This window comes from Antennarius striatus, chromosome 6 (assembly GCF_040054535.1).
Source record: "Antennarius striatus isolate MH-2024 chromosome 6, ASM4005453v1, whole genome shotgun sequence".
Taxonomy (NCBI): Eukaryota; Metazoa; Chordata; class Actinopteri; order Lophiiformes; family Antennariidae; genus Antennarius; species Antennarius striatus.
Genome location: NC_090781.1, coordinates 14,113,002 through 14,136,981, shown reverse-complemented (window position 1 = coordinate 14,136,981; position 23,980 = coordinate 14,113,002). Strand labels below are relative to the sequence as shown.

The window sequence follows — 23,980 nt, the reverse complement described above, 5'->3', positions numbered from 1 at the left end:
TTCAGTGTTTGGTGGCCATTACTGGCTTTGGTGAGAGTCTCCACTTTGAGTTAAAGAAAGTAAAACTCTGATCATTTGTCTGCCTGTGTACTCTTTTGAATGTTGCTAGCAGGAGCAAAAGACAGTGCTTTCAATTGTGTCTCAGTGGTGAATGTGAACAGTTGCTGAAACAGTCATATAGTACACCAGGAAACACAAAAAATCTGGTTTATATTGGTTCGACAACTGCTCCCTGTATTGCTAATGAAGGTGAGTATAAAAAAGTGCAACACCTGCTGCTGCTCTGAATTGTGAGTACAGTTTACAGAGGTTCAGCACAGAAACGTCATTTTTATTCTCTTTTCAAATTAATATCTCTGTACACTGTGAGAAAATAAGTATGATTAATAAATTAATCAATCGGTGTGAAATCATCAAAACAAGCCTAAAATATTCCATAATAATAAGGCTAATAATTATCTGGATCTTAACTAATCAATTAATGGGGGGGCAGCAGTGGCTCAGTGGTTCGATTCCTGCTCCCGCCCAAAACAAACCCAGAGGTGGGCTGACAGTGTGAAGTGTCAGCTCACCTCAGGAGCACTGCCAAGGTGCCTTTGAGCAAGGCACCGTCCCCCTTAGAAGTTGCTCATTTGTGTGCACCACGAAGGAGCTGCCCGCCTCCTCTGCATACATATAGGCCCCTTGTGTGTGTTTGAGTGTTCAGGGCCTGTACATACATATATATGCATGATTCAAACTAACTAGCATGGGCCACTAATTTTCCTGCGGCGATTAAAATCCGTATATAAAATTGAAAAAAAACAAAAAAACAATTAACTTTTTTATAAAGCACCTAATCATATTAAAAGACATTGCTAAGCGCTTAAATGTCAAAAATATGTGCACTATATGCACAATTATTAGGCAAGTTGTAGTTTTGAGGATACATTTTATTTGGAGAACATCTACGTGTGCAACATTACAGGGAAAATAATAGTGTGCAGAATTATTATGTAACTAAATAAAAACATGACAACTTTTTAATCTCACTTGTTTCATTTCATCATTGAAGTAAGAATTATAAGAAACTCATCAAATTTACAAATAAAAAATAAAAAATCGGCATCCAGTATCCCTCCATTCTTTTCAGTTGCCATCACAAGCCATTGTTTCTTTATTGATTTGTTTGTGATCAACTTTTCGAGCAGCAGCAACTACAGCCCCCTAAGAACATTTTAAGAGGTGCTCTATATATTTTTTTTTTTTTTCATGGTTAATGTCAAGTTTATGAAGGGACCACAGGTTCTTGGCTTTGTCATCAAAAAAAAAAAGTGAAGATCTTCTTGAAAGTAGCAGACTGGCCTGTCTCACGAGAGTTGCTCTTGCCATAAACCTTTGCAACATCTATCTTCAGACATCTTGATGTTTCAACGCGAGCATCTTGTCAATTGTGGTCGTGTTTCAGCCATGAAGGCTTCATCTGGGCCACATCTCTGAGCACTGAACACCTTGTACTTCTGGAAAATCCAGTCAGAATGCATATATTGAATATGGTAGCACTTGAGGTTGATGCGTTTCTGATAGCTTCACATTTGATTCTTCTCAAAGCTTTGTAAGTTTATTTGATCACAACAATCTTTTTGATTATTTATAACAACAGATGGTTCTGTGATCACATAAGTGTGCAGCATGCCTCTTAAAGCTTCTTGCAATTTTTGACTTCTCTAATTCATATGTCTTTTTTGCCTTAGGAAGAGAAAGCGTCTAATAATAATCCACACTTTGATACAGAATGTTGATCACATTTGGTCCCACCCTTTCTCATTTCACAGACATCACCTAATATGCTCAGATATAATTAGTATTCAAGTTTGTAAAGCTCAAAGTTTGAATTATGCATAAATATGATAATGTGGTCAAAATACTTGCTTGCCTAATAATTGAGCCCACAATCTAATAACAAAACCAACAGTGAAATTACTTTTCCTCTGTAGAATATTATTGCTGTTGAAAATGCATATAGAAAAAACATAAATAAGCCCCGCTGCTGCAAATCGGGTGAACTGTTTCTTAATTACCACGTCCACTATAGAGTCAATACACATTATCCAGCAGCTAGAAAAAACAAACACAGCACAGGGTGTATCCATCCACCCCTAAGAATAGCCCCAACCAGTGCATCATTTTCTCCTGTCCGAAGAACATTCATCCATCCATCCATCCACCCATCTTCTTGAAGACAAGATGACGGTAATCGTCTTGTCTTCAGGAGCTTTTCCGTCTTGCGGGTTCATGGGTGTCACTGGAGCCGATTCCAACTTGCTACAAGCAAGAGGTGAGGTACACTTTGGACGTGTCTCCAGAGCATTCAAGGGCCACATGAAGGACAAATCACCACTGACATACACACTCACACCCACAGACAATTTGGAGTGACCAATTCACCTAAATTGCTTGTTCCGGAGGTGGGAGGAAACTAGAGAATCCTGAGAGACCCCATTGTTGATCTATTGTGTGAAATTATTTTTCTCTGTTAGCCAGTGTGTATTTGTGAGCTGTTTTTAAAATTTTATTCCCTGTTGGATCTAATGAACTTTGGGTTGGGAGACTGAATAGAAAAGATTTCTGTTTGGGATTTTGATGTATTTGTTGACAATAACGACACATATTGAACATCACCAACATCCTATTTTAAGTCATCACATGTTTTTTGTTACATTACAAAACATAATCAAACGGTAAACAAACTATTTATTTGAATTATCTAAGACATTTTAGTCTGTTATATTTTCCTAAAATACATTTAGGAAGGAGTTAAACAGGCTCTGGGTGGTCAGGAGGTGCTTCCTGATGACTGGACAACTACAGCTAATGTGATCAGGGAGACAGGTAGGAGAGTACTTGGTGTGTCATCTGGAAGGAAAGTAGATAAGGAGACTTGGTGGTGGAATGAGGAGGTACAGGAGTGTATACAGAGAAAGAGGTTAGTCAAGAGGAAGTGGGACACTGAGAGGACTGAGGAGAGTAGACAGGAGTACAGGGAGATGCAGCGTAAGGTGAAGGTAGAGGTAGCAAAGGCCAAAAAAGAAGCTTATGATGACTTGTATGCTAGGTTGGACAGTAAGGAGGGAGAGACTGTTCTATACCGGTTGGCAAGACAGAGAGACAGAGATGGGAAGGACGTGCAGCAGGTTAGGGTGATTAAGGATAGGGATGGAAGTCTATTGACAGGTGCCAGTAGTGTGATGGGAAGATGGAAAGAGTACTTTAAAGAGTTGATGAATGTGGAAAATGAGAGAGAACAAAGACTATAAGAGGTGACTGTTGTGGACCAGGAAGTAGCAAAGATTAGTCAGGATGAAGTGAGGAGGGCATTGAAGAGGATGAAGAGTGGAAAGGCAGTCGGTCCTGATGATATACCTGTAGAGGTATGGAACTGTCTAGGAGAGATGGCAGTAGAGTTTCTGACTGGGTTGTTCAACAGGATCTTAGATAGTGAGAAGATGTCTGAGGAATGGAGGAGAAGTGTGCTGGTGCCCATTTTTAAGAACAAGGGAGATGTGCAGAGTTGTGGCAACTACAGAGGAATAAAGCTGATGAGCCATTCATTATGGGAGAGAGTAGTGGAAGCTAGACTAAGGGCAGAAGTGAACATTTGTGAGCAGCAGTATGGTTTCATGCCAAAAAAGAGTACTACAGATGCAGTATTTGGTTTGAGGATGTTGATAGAGAAGTACAGAGAAGGCCAGAGGGAGCTGCATTGTGTTTTTGTAGATCTGGAGAAAGCTTATGACAGGGTGCCCAGAGAGGAACTGTGGTATTGTATGAGGAAGTCTGGAGTGGCAGAGAAGTATGTTAGAGCGGTGCAGGACATGTATGAGGACTGTAAGACAGTGGTGAGGTGTGCTGTAGGTGTGACAGAGGAGTTCAAGGTGGAGGTGGGACTGCATCAGGGATCAGCTCAGAGCCCCTTCTTGTTCTCTATGGTGATGGACAGGCTGACAGACGAGGTTAGACAGGAATCTCCATGGACTATGATGTTTGCAGATGACATTGTGATCTGTAGTGAGAGCAGGGAACAGGTGGAGGAGAAGCTAGAGAGGTGGAGGTTTGTCCTGGAAAGGAGAGGAATGAAGGTTAGCCGCAGTAAGACAGAGTACATGTGTGTGAATGAGAGGGACCCAAGTGGAAGAGTGAGGCTACAGGGAGAAGAGATCAAGAAGGTGGAGGATTTTAAGTACTTAGGGTCAACAGTCCAGAGCAATGGAGAGTGTGGAAAAGAGGTGAAGAAGCGTGTCCAGGCAGGATGGAACGGGTGGAGGAAAGTGTCAGGTGTGATGTGTGATAGAAGAGTTTCAGCTAAAATGAAAGGAAAGGTGTACAAAACTGTGGTGAGACCAGCGATGTTGTTTGGTCTAGAGACAGTGTCACTGAGGAAAAGACAGGAGACAGACCTGGAGGTAGCAGAGATGAAGATGCTGAGGTTCTCTCTGGGAGTGACCAGGAAGGATAGGATCAGGAATGAGTACATCAGAGGGACAGCACATGTTAGAGGTTTTGGAGATAAAGTCAGAGAGGCCAGACTGAGATGGTTTGGACATGTCCAGAGGAGAGATAGTGAATATATTGGTAGAAAGATGCTGAGTTTTGAACCGCCAGGCAGGAGGCCTAGAGGAAGACCAAAAAGGAGGTTTATGGATGTAATGAGGGAGGACATGAAGGTAGTTGGTGTGAGAGAAGAGGATTCAAAGGGACAGGGTTAGATGGAGGAAATTGATTCGCTGTGGCGACCCCTGAAGGGAAAAGCCGAAAGGAAAAGAAGAAGACATTTACAAAATTATTGTCTGTTGCATTTGCTGTGGAGCTTGACAGATCTGTAAACACCTTAAACCTTCCACACTGGGCTTTATTTAAAAGCATGTTCTATATTATTATTATATATTATTATTCCTACACCTCCTAAATTTGCATTCATGATGTGCTTTTTCAATGACTCATATATTTGAGCAACTTTTATTCACTGGAAGAACTGGTTCAGATTTTTTTTTCTTTCTAGCTATTTCAGGTTATTAAACTATCATCTTCAATTTTATGCTGAAAAGATCTGGATGCTTAGTATTAGGAAATTGTGTAAACCAAGGGTAATTTTTAATTTATCTCTCAGGGCTGATAACATGCCACTTCAACTGAAGTTTCTGGCTGCTCTTAAGATGAATGGGGTATCGGCAAGGTTTTCAAAACACTATTTGTGAGACATGCATTGAGCACTGAGTGTTGAGTGTTACTAATGATGATTTTCTAGGGGCAAAACACTATCTGCCAATTTTGAATGCAATGTGGCAGTAATTTTCCCCCTGATTGCACTCTGGTCATGACATTTATTTAAATATCCAGTAAGTGCAGGGAATGAGTGGAGGGGAAATATGCAATGGTGGAGAGATTGCACAGCAGACTTACATTATTAATGTGGAAATTCTGTAAAAATTCAATCATTTTTATGTAATCCTTTCTCAGATGGAAATAAGGTACCCTGATGCAATGGGGTACAACAGATAAAATTTGAGTGTAGCTCCTACCTCCCACCCTGTCAGACACTGTTTATGTAGCTGTAGGGTAGAGCTGACATCTCTGCTTTGCATTAATTTTGTGATGATTCCCCATCTTTCCCTACATTTTCATTAGTAGGAGCAAGAAGATAGACAAAAGGGAGGAAGGTTGAACCACCACTGACATTGTCATGAGTTGTCTTTGCCTCTCAGGAAAGCAAACACAAACACAGCAGAAGCAGCAGAAAACATCCTGGATTTTTATGCAAATAGGAGATTTAATCATTATCTTTTGATTCCTTTCACCATTTAAATGTAATAGTTGTTCTCAGGCATCTGATTCCCATTAGTTATCTTCTATTAATTTTTATTTTATTTTATATACTGTTGTTATACCCGAAGGGAAATTGTGAACACAGACTCTAGTATGTTAGTCATCAATCAATCACATGCATGCATATTAGTGTGTATAGGCCCCTGTAATACACACAACCACACACAAGGGGGCCTGTAAGCAGGTAATGGGAGGCAGAGTGGTGGGCAGCCCCTTTGTGGAGCGCCCAAATGAGAAAAACATGTTTACTTCACCATTTTAGTTGCTCAGAGTGAAAGAAAAATGGCCACATGAGATACTACTTTTCATCATTACGACTAAGTTAAATGTTAACGATACAGTTAACAAGAAGTGTCCGGGGATTTTTGTGTATTTTCAAAAATTTATTTTTCTGATACAAGTATTTTTCACATTTTGTATATCGTGCTGTTTTCTCAGATTATCAGTGACCTCCTTCATTGAGGCTTCCTTTTTAAACACAAAACAAAACTACTAAAAAGTCATTTTGATTTCAAGAACAGTCTTGAATGCTCTCAATGTCATATATTGATTAAGATCATTAACTAAATCATTCACTTGGTCAATCTCTCATCGAGCCAACCACTCACTCAATTGTTGGTGTTTGTGCTGGGTGATCAAATGCACCTTAAAATAAGATCTGTCTCTGTTTACATGCACACTCATATTGTAGTATTAAAGCAATGCATTCAGTGCCTTCTAAAATGTCCTCATAGGTCAGCTGAAGGCATTTATATGATAAACTGTGGCTCCAGTCTTGATCAGCTAAATTAAACCACAGGTAGACCCAATTTCTTTAATAATTGTTTTCGCTGCAAACTAAGCAGAGCCCATTGTGCTTTTGAATTATTGAATTATGGTGATTACTGTCATTTAAATCAAAATTTAAAGTCCCTCAACTCTAAATGTTGCACAATTTCAGAGAAAATGCTCACATCCCAGAATGAGAACAATGGTCATGTACATGTAAACAGAGAATCAAACACTTCATCTTCAGTCTCCTATTTATGGTCTTCTGTTATATTGTGCCTGTCTGTTGTTTTCTACAGAACATCTCCATCATTTTGTCAGCTTTTTCATCTGACATTTTATTAACACATTCCATGCATTCCCATTTTTCTTTGCCTTCCTCTGTAACACTGTAGCTCACAAAGTCAAAATGTTCCCTTAACCATCTTCAATCAATATTTTTTCGTCATCTGTGTCTGCCAGTCTTTTTCAGACAGTCGATCTCACTCTCATATTTTTGGCTGCCTCACTCTTCACACACATTTCGCCTCTCTTGTCTCCAGAACTCTGGCCACAAGGACTGTGATGTCCAGTATGCGGAGCTGGATACTGCAGCTTTGGCCTCTTCTCCCAGCCCACGAAGCTCTGCTCACACTGGCCCAGGGGATCTTGTCGAGTATGCAACCATCCAGCCTAGCTCACACTAGCGCATGCCATTTTAGGCCTTTCCCCTCAGACTTTGGCCTCAAGGTACACAGATTGATGCACTCCTTTCCCTCAATCATTCCCCTTTCACATGCACAAACCTCCCTTCATATGCTCCACATGGTTCCCTTGTATGCCTTCCTCTAGTCTTGGCCATCTTTGGATCTTGCCCCTGCTGCTCTGCAGAAAGTTGGATTTAGGCAGATATTTTCAGGCTGTTATTTGTGCGCTACTTGAGGTGGAGCATTTCATTTACTTGATGAAATAACAGTACAGCATGAACATTTTTAAAAACATTTTATTTTTGGTACACTTCTCAACTTTCAGTAATGGCATGAAACCTGATCATAGAGACACCTTTAAAGATGCTATCAACCATGTCAATGTTAGACATTGTTTAACATAAAAAACATTTACTGTAAAGATTTACTGTAACTGCATGAGCTTCTGCATGAGCATCATGGAGGAATTTCAAATCAATTTACATGCAGGGGTATCTACAATTTAAGTTCAACTGTTTAGGGTGTTGTAGGTTTTTGACAATTGAACGTGTCACAAGCAAATCATTTTATGAGCTGTCATAAAAATAGTTTTTCCAGGCAATAATGCTGTTAGATAAATAAATAAAGCCACTGCTGACAACCTTGATTGATAGCAGGGCAGAAAACAGTTCACATCTGTAAAATGCGTCTTTGATATCTCATCTGAACCCCACAACGTAGCCGGCAGAAATCCTTCCATTATACACACAAACTGCCCTCTGCACTGCTTGAAGTCAGCAATATAAACATACAGTACAGCAAAGTGGGATACAAGGGGCTAAATCGCTGCATGTAACCAGACTGGTTTCTATGACAATTTCTAAGGCTGGTATTGGTAATTCTCCAGGCAATTCAGAAAGCTTTCTTGAAGCAATTTTTGAGACAAGCTGGGGGCGCAGCAAAGTAGGTGTTATTGAAATACTGCAGAACCAATTCTCTTCTCATTTTGAGGTGATTTCATCCCTGGGAAGGCAATGTAGATGTATATGCAATATTGCACATGAAGACTTCAAATCAAATCTATAACTAAAACGAGTTGTTTGAAGGTTTCAAAATCTGCAAGTGCGACGTTGTAAACAGGAGCAAATGCATCCAATGGACAGCAGAACACAATATTATTGTTTCTCATCTTGCATATTTGGATTCATTGTTGAGGACATTTGCAAGTTTATCATCATCACCGGGCATGAAATTGTTTAGTTTGTTTCCACACCTGTAGTTCAGTATAATAATGGATTTCGAGTCTGGCTGAGTTCAACAAACGAACCGTATCAAACAGTGACCCTGATTAACAGCGGAAGTTTGCTTTGTGTTTAGATTAAACCATCTGTTTCTTGACGATTGCAGCAGTTTTATAATAAGTAGCAAAAACCTATGTATAGGACTCAGTGGGATGAAAAAATGTTTGATATTCATGTAAATAAGAGAGCTATTTGTTGTCATCAACCAGCTTCTCTGTCAATTATTTGGCACAGAAACACAGCAACAAAACAGAAAAAACAACACCAAAATTTATTTCAGGCAGCTACCTCACACAAAACACATTTCCTTTAGTTCAGAATACACAGAGCCTGTCGAGGTCACTCCGTCACAACACAAGCTTGAAATAGAAGTGACTGTGGAATAACAACAGCAAACTTTGTAATTATTTTAGCAGATCACGTTAAAGAAGTGTAAATATTATAACGGAAAATAGATTGCTATCTATCTATCTATCTATCTATCTATCTATCTATCTATCTATCTATCTATCTATCTATCTATCTATCTATCTATCTATCTATCTATCTATCTATCTATCTATCTATCTATCTATCTATCTATCTTCTGTAGCCATATGGTTATTATACTGGGTGTGGCCTAAACCTGATGTGGGAGGTGCTTCATCCTAAAGTGGGTGTGACTTTTAGATATCACTTCAAATCTAACATTGAGATGGTTTGATCAAAAGTAACTATACATAATACTCAATAATGGGTAAAGACATTGAAATAGCTATTTTTTCATCTTTTTCCCATTGGTAACGATTATCATCAAAATCTGATTGAAAAATAATCCAACGCAGCAGAACATAAAGCAACTACATATTTTGGTTTAAAATAATTACTGTAAAGGTGAAGTAACTAAAATGAAGCGGGGACATCATTAATAGTTTGGGATTGGAGTTGAACTTTCTCCTCCTGTTGCAGTCACAACCCCCAGGATAACGTCCCAAGCCTTCTCTCCTTCCATCCCAACCATGTCCACTAGATGGCATTAACTCAAACGAACAGAAAAGCTTTATTTTAAAATACAGAAGTGAAGTTTTAAATAAGAAAGTGAGACAGGCATGATAGTGAAATACAGAGATATGGTTTTTAAGCCCTTTTTTTACAACAATAAAACATTAATTCTATATGAAAACAGTGACATAATTATGTATACAAGAAACTGACAGTACTTAAGTAATGCACTGGAAATGTATATCAAAGATACCTTGTGTAATGCAAATTTGTGAACTACTAGTATACATTGAGTACCCTGCTGTTTGCATTATACAGTGTGACCTGAAGAATTTATCAGATCAACAATTCAGACACAGGGGAAAGAAATTCTACTGATTAAATTCCAGTGTCATCTTTCACAAGGTTTTCACTCAGCAGCTTTGTACAAGATGGGAAACTGTAGCTGCAAAAAAGTTTCGGCATGAAAGATTTCCAAGGAATTGCCTGTTGACATTGCTTGTTTGTAATAAAGCTTTAAAGCTCAACTTATCTCTAGCCCTGAGTTTACAATATTCAATAAACCTGCTGTTTGCTGATCCTAAGACTGAACACTGGTTCATTTTATTCTCCAAGAGAATCTGACCTAAACACAATCAGAGGACTTAATCAGCCAATGTTTAATCATAGCCCGACTGTAATTTTCTGGAATCCATTTGCGCTGACGAAATTGTTACACGAGATATAGAACCCTTATTCAAGCCATACTTCTCCAAGGTTATGCTACCTATCTACCTTATTTCTACAACCAATTTCAAGGAGGGCCAGATTCCATTTAGATTATCCATCAATTTCAAATGAATGCATCTAAGTACATCTTTCTTTTCCTTTACTTTGTCATTGTAGTAACTTGGGAAAAATGTAAAACGTTTAAATCAGTAGAAAGAATAAAATCACAACCGACCCAGTCTCACAAATGACCTAAAGTCAGTTTTATCAGAGTTACTGAGCCTGTGGAGTTTGCTGACACCTTGACCTTGGTCACTTAGAATTCATCAGAGTAGCAGAAAAGTCAAAACACAGTGAAGCACCTGTAACCGTATTTTGTATTAGCTCTTTGAATAATTGATCATTCAACTTCACAGAGACATTTTGAGGTGTCGTCCTCTGATCATGGTGTGAAAGTACCTGTTAAAGCAGAATGGACCGCATAGAATTAGTTTTATCTTAAGCTCAATTCTTGGTGCTTTCAGGCTGGCAAAATAAAATACATAACGTCAGAATTGATAGACATCAGGTAGCAATATTGGTATCATAGTCATTTGCACTGTTAATTTTCTACAGCAGTTTTTTTTATATAAAGTATAAACATCCATGATAGGACACAAGCTGCTGTCTTCTGTTACGTTTGGGCAGACAGAAGCAGGCTGTGATATCATTTGCATAATATCATGCTTCTTTCCTAATGAAAGTACAGTATGGCCAAGGCTCTGATCGAGAATCTGCGAGCACTTCTGAGCAAGGGAGGTCTTGAGATCCGACAGTGGGCTAGTAACATGCCTGAAGTAGTTGCACATCTACCCCCAGATGCACAGTCGGCTAGCAGTGAGCTATGGTTATCCAAGGCCAGTGCCAACCTCAACGAGCCCACGCTTGGACTATGCTGGGATTGTTTGAATGACACCTTGAGTTACAAGCATTGTCATGCTGAGTCCTTAGTTGCCACCCTAATTGAACCCTGTCCATATTCTACACATATTAATACTGAATTAGAACTATATAACCAAATTAAGAAGTTTTAGACATACAATGTAAAGGATTACTTCATATCTCATTTCTGTTGATGACTCTTATTTAAGTGGATTCAGAATCCAGTGGAAACAGCAAGTATGATTCTAGATAGTCCAACTGTATCTTAATTTTCTTCATCATTAAATGATATGTTAAATTATGAATATGTCCCATTATAAGGCTGAGCAAGATCTAGGTAGCTGTATACTAGATGAGAGGCCATACAGTACCAACAAGTTTCAGATCAGCATGACTTCATGATGAGAAGAAAGAGACGAGATGTGACTGGACATCCGTCAGCAAACATTGATTCATGCACCATTTCAGTTCAACCAGTCTCTTATTTTTAAATATAAGAAGAGACTTCTTCAGAATGGGACATTCCTCTCATTGATATTGACTTGATAAGAAATTAGAATTTTACATCATACACTTTTCAAGTTCTGTGTTCATAACTTAAATAGAAAAAAAAACAACTTCTTGATCTTTCCCCGTTAATGTGCTTTTAAGACCAACGTTTTACATAAAGGTATATGTGTATTCAAAATCATCACAGTCCTTGGCCCAAGGCCCAGACTTTGATGTTGACAATCTTGAAATGCTCAGAAAAAGAAAGTAACACATTCACTTTGAGTTGAAGTTTTGCCCGGAGTGAATCAGATTACATCGAAATACATCAGTGTATTGAAAACCAAAGTTAAGTATAACTACAACAATTAGTATTTTGGAAGTAGCTGAAAATATTCAAATAAAAGTTAAACATCTGAAGGTTGTAATTACAGATGAATTTAAAATCTATTTTATCATTACAAAGCCAGTATCTTAAAAGGTCTCTCTTCAGTTCGAACAAGGGAATAAAAAATAAATAAAAAAATTCATGAGGTTCTTTTAGTGTGACCTGACCTAAGGGAAATAAACATATTTTTTTAACAGATACAGAAACACACAGACGGAAAGACAGACAGACAGACAGACAGACAGACAGACAGACAGACAGACAGACAGACAGACAGACAGACAGACAGACAGACAGACAGATAGATACTGTATTGTTATCACATGCAGCACAGACAGCAGTGTGATGCTTCCTGGAAATGTAATTGACCTTTCTGTGTTCCCTGTCTGATTGAGAGAATTCATCTGACAACCCTGAACTCTGCTGTGCCCCTGCTGAAACACTGCATCGGTGTTTAGTAAATAATAAATGAAGTGCTTACATCAGATTTGGTGTAAGCTAATAAATGAATCATCATACTGTGAACAAATAAACTTTCTTTTGAAAGTCTGCTTGTGTGATTTGTCAGTCAGTCAGTCATTTTCTAACCCACTTAATCTGCTAACGCAGGTCGCGGGGGAGCCGGTGCCTATCCCGGCAGTCTCAGGGCGTGAGGCGGGGGACACTCCGGGCACGACACCAGTGTACCGCGGAGAGACGAACAATCATTCACACACACACTCACTCCTATGTTCAATTTGGGACCGGCCAATCAACCTGAAGCGCATGCTTTTGGAGGTGGGAGGAAGCCGGAGAACCCGGAGAGAACCCACGCAGACACGGGGAGAGCATGTGAACTTCGCACAGAGCAGGACTCGAACCCAGGTCCGCCGTGTTGTGAGGCGGCTTCGCTAACCACTGCGCCACCGTGCCGCCCTGTGTGATCTGTCCAAATACAAAAATTATTTTGTAGTTGAAAAACTGTCTACAGTCACCTTTAAATATCCTTATTGAATTAGAAAATCTATGAAATTACCAAAATGTCAATTTAATATTTTGGATTTTGTGCTGGGCGGCACAGTGGCGCAGTGGTTAGCGCTGTCGCCTCACAACACGGCGGGTCCGTGTTCGAGTCCCGCTCTGTGTGCAGGCTCTCCCCGTGTCTGCGTGGGTTCTCTCCGGGTTCTCCGGCTTCCTCCCACCTCCCAAAGCATGCGCTTCAGGTTGATTGGCCGGTCCCAAATTGCCCATAGGAGTGAGTGTGTGTGTGCATGGTTGTCAGTCTTTGTGTGTGGCTCCGCAGTGCACTGGTGTCGTGCCCGGAGTGTCCCCCGCCTCACGCCCTATGCTAGCTGAGATAGGCTCCAGCTCCCCGTGACTCGCTATGGCGGATAAAGCGACAGAAAATGAACGAATAAATGGATTTTGTGCTGACTGATTAAATGACCTATACGACTAAAGTGTTGCTTAATTAATTACCTTTTAAAGTCCCATAGATTTGGTTACCTTTGAAAATCTAGCTATGATTATGAACAATGATCGCTTTTTAATCACTGATGTCAGAGAGGCCTGTTTAGGTTCCTTCATAGCGCCGCTATGTATTTTAGATGCTACAGTATGACATTGAAATATCTTGAAAGCAAATCTTGGAATGCTGCTCTTCCATCTGTTGGTTGCAATTTTGCATGAATCACAGGCGTCTTCCCGAAGACCATAGCACTTAATAAGCTGACTAAGTAGAACATTTTCTTCAGCTGCTTCAGCAGCCCTTGATACTAACCTGAGGCAAAAGGAAAATTTTTCTCCGCTTCTGTCAATGTTTCAAGCACGCATGTCAGGAGCGGTTTGCTTGTGTGTCTTCTGCTACATCATTTCACCTTCACCCATCACTGCCTGCCCGTTTGTCTTCCTGAGATCGGCTGTGTTTATCTATTCACATCTACCTAGTCATTCTTGTCATTGAAAATGATCCTTTCCTTTGGGTATTTTTTTTGTGTGTGTGTTTGTATTACTCAAAATGCATGGTGTTGACATTATTAAAAGATTTTTACCAAACATTTTTAGCTTTATTTTTTATAATGCTCCCTTGAAGGGCTTTTGCTAGATACATGATGATCTACGACCTGGTGATTAAAAATTCATCACTTCATTTAGTTTGCATTCTGCATGTTTTACTATATACGTATATATAATGTAGATATATATTATATTTTACACACACGCACGCACGCACACACACACACACACACACACACACACACACACACACACACACACACACACACACAGTATTTGTGCTTTGGAGGATTGTGTAAATGTACCCATTTTGATTTTTTAAATGCATGTAAGACTTTGCAGACAGATTTAAGTTGTTTATGGTTTTGTTGCCCCATTGAAACACTCAGAGTTGGGATCATCGTTTTCGTAGATATAGAGATGCTTGAACAAAATTCGTAAGTTTCATTTTCACTTTCATCCATGTTCTTGTTTGTTTATTTGTTTGTTTGTTTGTTTGTTTGCATGTCTGATCATCATCACTGTCATTTTCTGACCATGGTTCAACCATAATTCTGTGAAAACAGCTAAACACATTAAAAGACCTCCTCCTGAACCTAACCAGTCTCTTAGAGAAGTCAGTGTTTCTTCCTCTTTATCTGTAATATTTACAAATATCAAAACATTTCAAGGCACTATTCATTTCTTTGTTGGAAGAAGCAGGGAACATTCTAGGTAACATGTAATATAAGTTGTTGAACAACACATTTGTGCTGTTTGAAATGTGACATTATATACATTTAGAACACGCACTAGTGTTGCACACTCATATTCACTCATTTAAATGACAGATAATCTCTTATTCCACTGTGTAAAATGTGTGTGGCTATTTTATTTTGATATTCACCTCCATCCATTGCCAGCACACTCTATACACTTGCACTATTGCCACAAAATAAATAGATAGACCTTCTTACATACACACTTGTTGACTCTAACACAGTGATCCCACTTACAGCTGGGTAACCGCACTCCAAGTTGGCATAGCATGATGGGTGACACCCAGAGGACACAGTTTACACAGCCCCATTAAAGATTTTATAGCTTTTAAAACTTTCAAGTGGCAGTAGGAGGACGATGTTTTAAATCCCACTTGATTTGAACAGTGTGTTTCAAATAGCATGATGTAACACATTCACAGCAGAATAATGGCTTCTGTTGTTTTGGTTCAATTCAATGGTGGCAGGAAAGAAAATAACATTTTACAAAGTCTGCCATGACAGAGCATCCAAATAGATATCTATTTGTTTACTTGTCAAGAAAAACTCTGCTCCTTCTTAATAATTGTTTTTAAAAAATTGTCAGGATCAGATGTCAAGGCTGCGTGAACTAAACTCAAAAATGTAAGTCACAGAAAGTATAACAAGCAACAGGTAATTTAATTTGATTACTAAAAGTTATAATTGCCACATTTGAGGAGGCTGATTACAAATCTCATACCCAATATTTCTGCTGTTGCCTGCATGCAACCTCATTCATAACTGCAGACTCACATTCAGGCCAATGAAAATAGTATTACATATATAGAATAGCTCATGTGTAAAAAAAAAAGGAAAACAAGTTTATTATTTAATACAGAGTTTCTAGCATTTGGTCAACGCAAAGGAATATCTGTTTATCAAAGTCAAAGTCAGCTTTATTGTCAAGTGTGCCATATATACACGACATACAGCACAGTTGAAATTGCAGTCCTCTCTGACCCACGGTAAACAGGCAGTACAACAGGCAGGACAACACAGGTAGTACAACAGAGGTAGTACAACACAGGCAGGACAACACAGGCAGTACAACGAAAGCAGGATAACACAGGCAGGACAACACAAGCAGTACAACAGGCAGTACAACACAGACAGTACAGCAGACAGTACAGCACAAAGTATTGGACAAAACACAAGGGATGGTAAACATGTATTTTATGTTTATGTATTAAAGCCATGATTACATATGTGCTGTGAGCATGATTTAATATGTGTTGTACGTAGTTTATTGTACGTATTATGACATTGCATTTTAGAATGTTTTTTTAGTAAATTACTTTAATAATTAAGGAGAGCAAAAAGAAGTCAGCTGGACTTGCTTAAGGTTGGTTGAAGATGTTTCACCTCTCATCCAAGAGGTTTCTTGCATTCTAGCTCAATGGTAATGAGTCCAGATACTTTTTTCAACTACTCCCCATATAAAAGGCTAGGACTCCTCATTGTCTCAGTAGTTTTGGTTGTTTGTTTCTTTTTCACTCCAGCAGGAGTATAAGTATCTGGGCTCTCTGAAGAAGCCTCTTGGATAAGTGGTGAAATGTCTTCAACCAAGGGAAGTCCAGTTGATTCTTTTTGGACTGAAAACTTACACAGACATTATACTGTTTATTTTTACTGATGTGATGACAACCCTTCAGGGGTTCAGTCAACACTCCTCAGTCAACACTAACCCTTAGACCCTGCAGCATCACTGTCTTTCTTGTTGTCTCCTCACAGGACTCTGGGAGGTGTCCAGAAGAGCTGTTGAACCCAGCTGAATACATGACTTACCAGCCTGTCTGCAACATGGATCACTTCCCTGAGTCTCAGCCCGCTGCCCCAGCCTATCCTCCTTCAACTTTCTTGCCTCAGCACCCCTACCAGCAGCAGCCACCCAACGAGCCCATGTACTCCAACACGAGCTTCCCTGCCCCTGGCCCTCGAGCTCCATTCACATTCCCTAAGGAACAATCCGTGTGACACGCCATGCAACTCACCGCTCTCCAAGTTGCAACAAGATAGTGGCACAAATGCTTCATAGTACACAAAGCTCTGCTGAATGGATGTGCATTCAATCCTTCCCTACATCTTTTACTTTATGCATGTCTATCACATTTTCATCCAACTCGATGAAAATGTCTGTAGTTTGTGTTCTGAATCCTCCGTGTACTGTGCTCTTCCTGCTCCACTAAGACTGTAGGAGCCAGCTCACCTTGTGACGTTGGCTTAGCTAACACCAACTCCTCTCCTGCACCACTCCACCTCCACCCTTCACCTCTCACGTGCCCATGCATCTTGTTTTGTGTGTGTGTGTGTGTGTGTGTGCTGTTTCCTTTGCTTTGAATATTTCTCATTTTGCCAGCCATTTAAACCATGTACAGAATCCCACAGTGGCGGTGACCTTTAATAGCAATGTGCATCATTTTGTTTTTCTTTCTAATTTTTTATTATTCTTTCTATCGATACTTGCTTTTTTGAAATGTGATATACTATACTGTATGTGTGATAGAGTGTACTGGTGAACAAATATCCATTTGACTTTTTAATGGTAAATCTATGAAGACACGGATTACCCCTTTAATGACAGGCTATGACATGTGAATTGGCTCTCTCTCAACTATATCCTTCATTCACATTTCATAATGGCTTTGCTGTTATGGAGTTTGATTGATTATTTTGGACTATTTAAAGCGAATGTTATCTTCATTAGCTATAAAGAAAAATAAAGGGCTTGAGATACAACTTATCTACTTTCTTCTATCTCTCCATGTGTTATTATCAACCAAATATATTATTATTATTATTATTATTATTATTATTATTATTATTATTATTGTTAAAGATTCATTAGCTTCAGTCAGTTTTTGTTAATTTGCTCCCTTCCTGACATTTACATCAAAACTATGATGGGAATTAAACATAGCTGATTGGTAACTTGCTAAAATTTCACAATAAATCTTGCCATATTCTGCATTTTCCTTATCTGCCTGTAAAAACATCCTCATAGAAGTTGGCTTGAGTCTCATTGCATTATGGATCCTTTCTGCAGAGTCATCAACCAACAAATATATGTTTGTTTTTTAATGTGGGTGCACATGTAGGTGCTTAAGATGAAGACAATCACATTCCTTGTTTGTCCTGAGGAAAACAGCTTTCATAGATCTTATGTTTTTCAAGTCGTTAATAAAGGGAAAGACTTTTTTCAAGGACAGCTAACACTTAATCTATTTTTTGAATATGATTTCTACTAATATAGCTTAAAGAGTTTCAAATCAGTCTGAGAAACACTGCAGAAAAAAAGCTTGCTATTGTATTTTTTTAGAGAATGCCTCACTTATATATGATGGCACTTGATTTTACATTGTGACTGATGATTTCAGACCGTACATAAGCTCATGTGGTTGATGAGTCAATTACAACATACTGCCTCCTACACTCAAGCCCTGCAGTCACTTAAATTTGCATAAACTGAAAGTTCACTTTTGTTTTGTTTGTTGTTTGTTTTTTTACATGTCAGATATATGTATGGGAAAAAAGGAAAGAAAAATCCATGTGTTTGTGCTCAATGTAAAAAAAAACAGTAGAAAAAAAAACCTTTGAAGGTTTTGAAGGTACTTTAATGTTTACTCTAAATGGTGGTTGGTTAATGAAATAGGGTCAAATTTGTGAAACTTTCTTCTGTGATCACCTTGTTGTCTTGAAATGACTCAATATATGTGTTAGCATTTAGTTTTTGCAACCGCTGAAAGAATTTGATATTGCTGTACCTGCTGTGTGAAAAAAACATAACACTGAAAACACTACTTTTTCTTTTTGTGACACATTTACGAGATCATAATCACACATTATTATTATTATTATTATTATTATTATTATTATTGTTATTATTATTATTATTATTATTGTGTTAATGTTACGACATACTTCATAGTATGTTTAAAGTGGCATTTACATCTATTTTTATTGACAAAATTACATTTAGTTATTTTGAGTGTCTCAAAACAAAAGTCTGCATTGTTTTAATTTTTCATCATGTTATTTTGTGTTCTAAGATCGTAGATTTAGTTTGACATCCTTGAAATATATTGTATGTATAATTTGTATATACACTCAAGGCCTGATGCACATTTCTTTGACATTTAATGGGCAATTGTGAAAGAATAATACCTAAAAAAAAAGTAGGTTTTGAGCTTGTTTTGTTGCCCAGGCTTAAAGTCTGACATGTTGTGAAACCGTTTAACATGTTTTCTTTGGTTTGTTTGTTTTCAGTTTTGTTTGGTGTAAATATTAACAATGTATCTGATGTGTGAGAAAACAAGTCATGCAGTTTAACATTAAACTTCACAAACTACCCATGTAACAACTGTTTTTTCTTTCTACGGTCACTGCTGTCTTACTTTGTTTAAAGCTGTAAAATGTTGATAATGCTAACATGTTCGCATGGAGCTCCTCTTCACTATCATATAGCAACATTAGCTTTCATTTTGAGTAACGTTTGTAACTGATACATACGTATACTGTAACTCAGCGGTGGGCCGTGCATTTCACACTTTGGCCTTTAGGGATGTTCTACTTAGTCAAAATTGCATGAATACTAGGAATGAGTGAGTACACCACTATCTGTATCTGTATCTATTCAACCATCTAAATTAACTGTATCCGTATCTGTACTTGGAATGGGCGGGGCTTAAAGCGGAAGTGATTGTGGATTGACTGGAAATGGGTGAGTCTTAAATCGGTACATTATTTTAAGTCTGAAATTGATATGGATTGATCAGAAGTTGCTATATTTATTGTTTATTTTAAAATTATTGACAACAGCCTCAAAAGTGAGATTCAAATCAATGTTTTTGATCACAAAAGTAAGAAAACTATTTATAGAACAAGTTTTTTATGAACTCAGAAGATGAAATACATTAATGAATACAATGCATGCAATAGGAAATGATGAAAAACAAAGTATGCACCAAAAATCTGCGATGAGGTGGAGTCGCAAGCATTGATGCGCAAATGCGCGAGGGCTCACTGTATATCGGCAACCAAATCTTTGTTTTGTCCTCCTTAACCCATTGGGGCAGTAAAAAGCAAGTACATTTTACAGGTTCAAAACATTTGCAGACTTCCAAAGCTCTACGCTCTAAACATTACTCCACTCTTTTGATCTGCATAGCGCCGCCTTTTTAGAATGAATATCCAATCACACAACGTGTACATATCAGGTGAACATAAGACCTGCTAACAGGCCTTAAAAGCCCAATTCATGATCTGATTGGCTATTGCATCTGTCTATTAACTATATGTGCCCATTTTCTCACAGTGTAGGGACACCTGCATTCTAGATTCTGTCGGGCCTGAACACATTTCATTCAACCTGGCAACAAAAGCTAGCTGAATTCTGTTTTGATGAAAACTTTCTTCACTAAAAATACAAGATTCACCCAGTGTTGACCCACGTCATATTATATCCCAGTGTGTGTGTGTGTGTGTGTGTGTGTGTGTGTGTGTGTGTGTGTGTGTGTGTGTGTGTGTGTTTACACACACATATACATATATACTGTATATGGAAATATATTCATTTTTGGGTTAGGGTTGGGGTTATTATTATGATTTCTGGTCATGTCAGGCCAGCAGAGAAGGCTTTGCTGACCCTGACAACCCACCACTGCTGTTACTCTATTTAGCCTCTCGTTTTTAGCATAGTTGGTCTCCTGAGAATAATCCATACATCTTCAGCTGCTAAATGCTCCAGTGTGCTCGCCTACTAGTCGCTAACTTTACCTGTCCTCTGTTTATGTTCATTTGTCAGAGCTTGGATGGAGGTAGGGACAAGGCTTGTTAACACTCCAATATATAGATACAGAACTATACTATATATCTGTTTCAAAGTTATGTCAGTTGACACCCAAATACTTCCATGTGACAGTTACATTGGCAGATGGATGCAACATCAACTGAGACCGGATCTCATTCCCTTTCGAGGAGGAAAGAGTAGTGGGCCTGAGCTCCTGACTTTTACATTTCTTTTCAGAATGTATCATTTTTTATGTAACTTATATGTAAATTATCATGCACATGGAACGTATGCATGCCAATTGGTTGACAAAAGTTTTATTTCATAATTTAGAGTTTTGGGGCTGGAACAAATGAAAATTATTTGACTTATTTTAAATTAGAAAATGTCCGACTGAAAAGTTGTTTAGCTTACGAGCTCAGTCACAGAACTCCTCAAGATATGAGGTACAAATACAACACAAGCAAAAGTAAAATATTAATTGTGCTTGTACACAAGCAAAACTGGTTTTGTTGTGATTTTGTAATGCAGTCATATTCTTCTTTTCCAGCATCTTTGGTCTAAAAGACACTCTTGCTTTCCCTTACATCGCATCTGTACTCCAGTATTGGACAGTAATTAATTTGGGAACTAACGGTGCTGGCATATGGTATGCCATGCCCAGCCACCTGTCACTCCACGCAGCTGCGTGGAGTCACCCGACCAGTCCGATGACGTAGCTGTTCTGCTGCAGGAGAATGGGGATGGAGTAGATCGCCCTGTCTCGTACTTTTCACCCAAGTTCAAAAAGCACCAGGTCAACTACTCCACCATTGAACAAGAAACTCTTGCTTTGTTTTGGGCACTCCAGCACTTTGAGGTTTACCTCGGGTCCAGTTCTTTGTCAGTCACAGTGTTCTCCAATCATAACCCTCTGACCTTTCTGTCCCACATGTACAACCACAACTAGCGTCTCATGCAGTGGGCTCTGATCGTTCAGGGCTACAACCTGATAATTCAACATAAAAAATGGTCCGAGAATGTGTTCGCTGTGAGTATGTGAGTATGGTTGGTATTTCCTTGAATGCTGAAGCGATCTGAAAGAAAATTTTAACGGTGTTTGTGTAAGTATAGTGGGATTTTGGATGGGCATTTGTTACGTACGCCTACGTGTGTATTTTGTGAGTACTGTGTGTAGGTGTGAATGTGCATGTGGACGTATTTGGGAGAGATGGGTGTAGTGTGTCTGTGTCCTGTGTTTTGTTTTCTCTAGGCCCAGAGAACCCAATCCAGCTCCAGTGCCTGCCTGGAGCTGTCCAACAAGGAGCTTCCATTTTACCTGCTGATCACTCCACCTGCAGCAAGTTACCACAACTACCTGAAATTGCATGTCTCGCCCCAAACAGGCCCGATATATAAGTTCTTTGTTTGCCATTCAGTAGCAGCTACATCTCTCATCTCTCATCTCTAAGAGCAACATCTTGAATCTATCTCATCTCTCAGGTTTCATCTATCTCACATCTCATCTCAGCTCTCCTTCTGTCTATCTTGGTTTCATGTTTTGTGTGGCGAGTACTGCCATTTTAGTTTAGTTATCCTTTGTTAGTTATTTGTATGTTGTTAGTCCATGGCCTAGGGGTAGCTAGACAGAGGCCTCTATACATTACCACACTTAGTATTCCTCTGTCTAGAAACACTAGTTAGGAGGATGTTGTCTTTCTATTGTATTTTTGGTCAGTTTCTGACTGTCTCGGTAGTATAGGTAGGCAGGGTTATTATTTTCTTGTTTAGTTACCTGCATTGTTTAGTTTGTGTTTCTGTTCTAGATTATTTTTGTTAATTTTGACAACATCCATTGCCCTAGACCATGTGACATCATTTTTAATTTGGCAGTCTCACCGGTTTTGTGTTCCAGTCTTGTGTTGAATTATATAAAAACCTCCGTTACAACTGAAAAGTCTTTTGTGTTTGCTCCACTTAATTTCCACTTTCAGCTGCTCGAGTTCCTGTTTGCTTAACATCCGGGTTTTTGGTTTATGTTACTGCCATTTATTCAAATACCATAGTTATATTCGGCAGGGTTGTAACAGTATTTTGTTTATGTAACCCAGTGGGGTTCCATTACGTCCACAGCTCATGTCTATTGGTTATATTGTGTATCCCTCTGCGACCCTGCCTTTGAGCTGCTGGCACTGAAATGCTCCCGGATATTCCGCCCTCCCTCGTCAGTGCCAGGTATGGTGTCTCTAGGACTCCTGGCTACGCCCCTCCGTCATCCCCACCTCCTGATTGGTGTGCCGTCTTCCTGACAGGCCCAAGCCCTGCCTCGTCACCTGCTATGGACACTTTAAAAGCTCTGCAAGCCAATCAGATAGAGTGACTGTCTGACTGTAGAAGCACGCCCCTGAGTCATTTAACTGTGAATGTGACCTTGTGACTTTGAGTATTGAATTAGTGTCTTCCCTCGTTAAGAGGTGGTAGTGCTTTGTTTTCCATTTGTATGTTTTAGTTAGTGAAGTTGGTAATTTTGTATTTTATGGCTAGTCCTCTGTTGCATTTTTGTTTATTTTTGAACAACATCCATTGGCCTCGATCCTTAGTTTGTGTAAAGAAATATTTTAGTCAAACACTTAACGCACTTAACGCAAGATTATCAATACATGTTTTATGTTCCCCCTTTAATATCTGGATTATGTTATTTCCCCTGTCCTCTAGCTGGGTTGTAACAACGATTCTCTTCCCTCTCCTACACTTTCAATGTGTGTGTTTCTCATATTCAATGTGCTGTCCTCCCGTGCCACTGACACCGGTTCATCTTCTTGTTAAAGCTTTTGCTACAGTTAGCGACTCCCCATCACTCATAAAACGGTTCACTCTCCTTGATGGAAAAAGACTGACACTATCTACACCCCTTATCTTGGGGTACTAGCAAGGAAACTGACAAAATCTGAAGCCTGCATTCCTAGTGTTAAGGAAAAATGGACTATGACTGGAAAATGTAGTTTTTTGTGTGGTGATTACAATATGCATGAACATGCAGGTCTTTGTATTCACTCCTAAAGTGTATGATGACAGTGGTGTGATTGTTGCGTTGTGATTAATTTTGATAGTCCGTTTGTGTCACGCATGGCGGGATATGGACCCAAAGGCAGGACACCAAAGGAAAATCTTTCTTCCATGATTTATTCGAGACTCAAAGAATTCTGCAGACAGGCAAGAAACATAACAGACTTCCAGGAACTAAACAAGAGAAAACGAACCAGCACCTAGCGCTCATTGAGCTAGGCTTAAAAAGCCTCATCATGATTACCCCAATGAAGTTTAGGTGTGAACGATCAGAATGGGGGTGTGGATGAGTC

The 23,980-nt window shown here is 39.0% G+C and overlaps 1 protein-coding gene across 3 annotated transcripts in view; it reads left to right on the top strand.

Moving 5' to 3' along the window:
• The window catches only part of nectin1b (nectin cell adhesion molecule 1b), a 156,124-nt gene extending 136,959 nt beyond the window's left edge, over window positions 1-19,165 (top strand). The window contains exons 9-10 of one of the 3 annotated variants that reach the window (XM_068317711.1): window positions 7,173-7,285; window positions 16,589-16,755. In XM_068317711.1, coding sequence (XP_068173812.1) covers window positions 7,173-7,285; window positions 16,589-16,619 — 144 coding nt within the window. In that variant the 3' untranslated portion in view covers window positions 16,620-16,755. Of the gene's footprint in view, window positions 1-7,172; window positions 7,360-16,588 lie in introns of all 3 variants that reach the window. The other 2 variants (XM_068317710.1, XM_068317708.1) reach the window with 2 other exon arrangements.
• The last annotated feature ends 4,815 nt before the right edge of the window (window positions 19,166-23,980 follow it).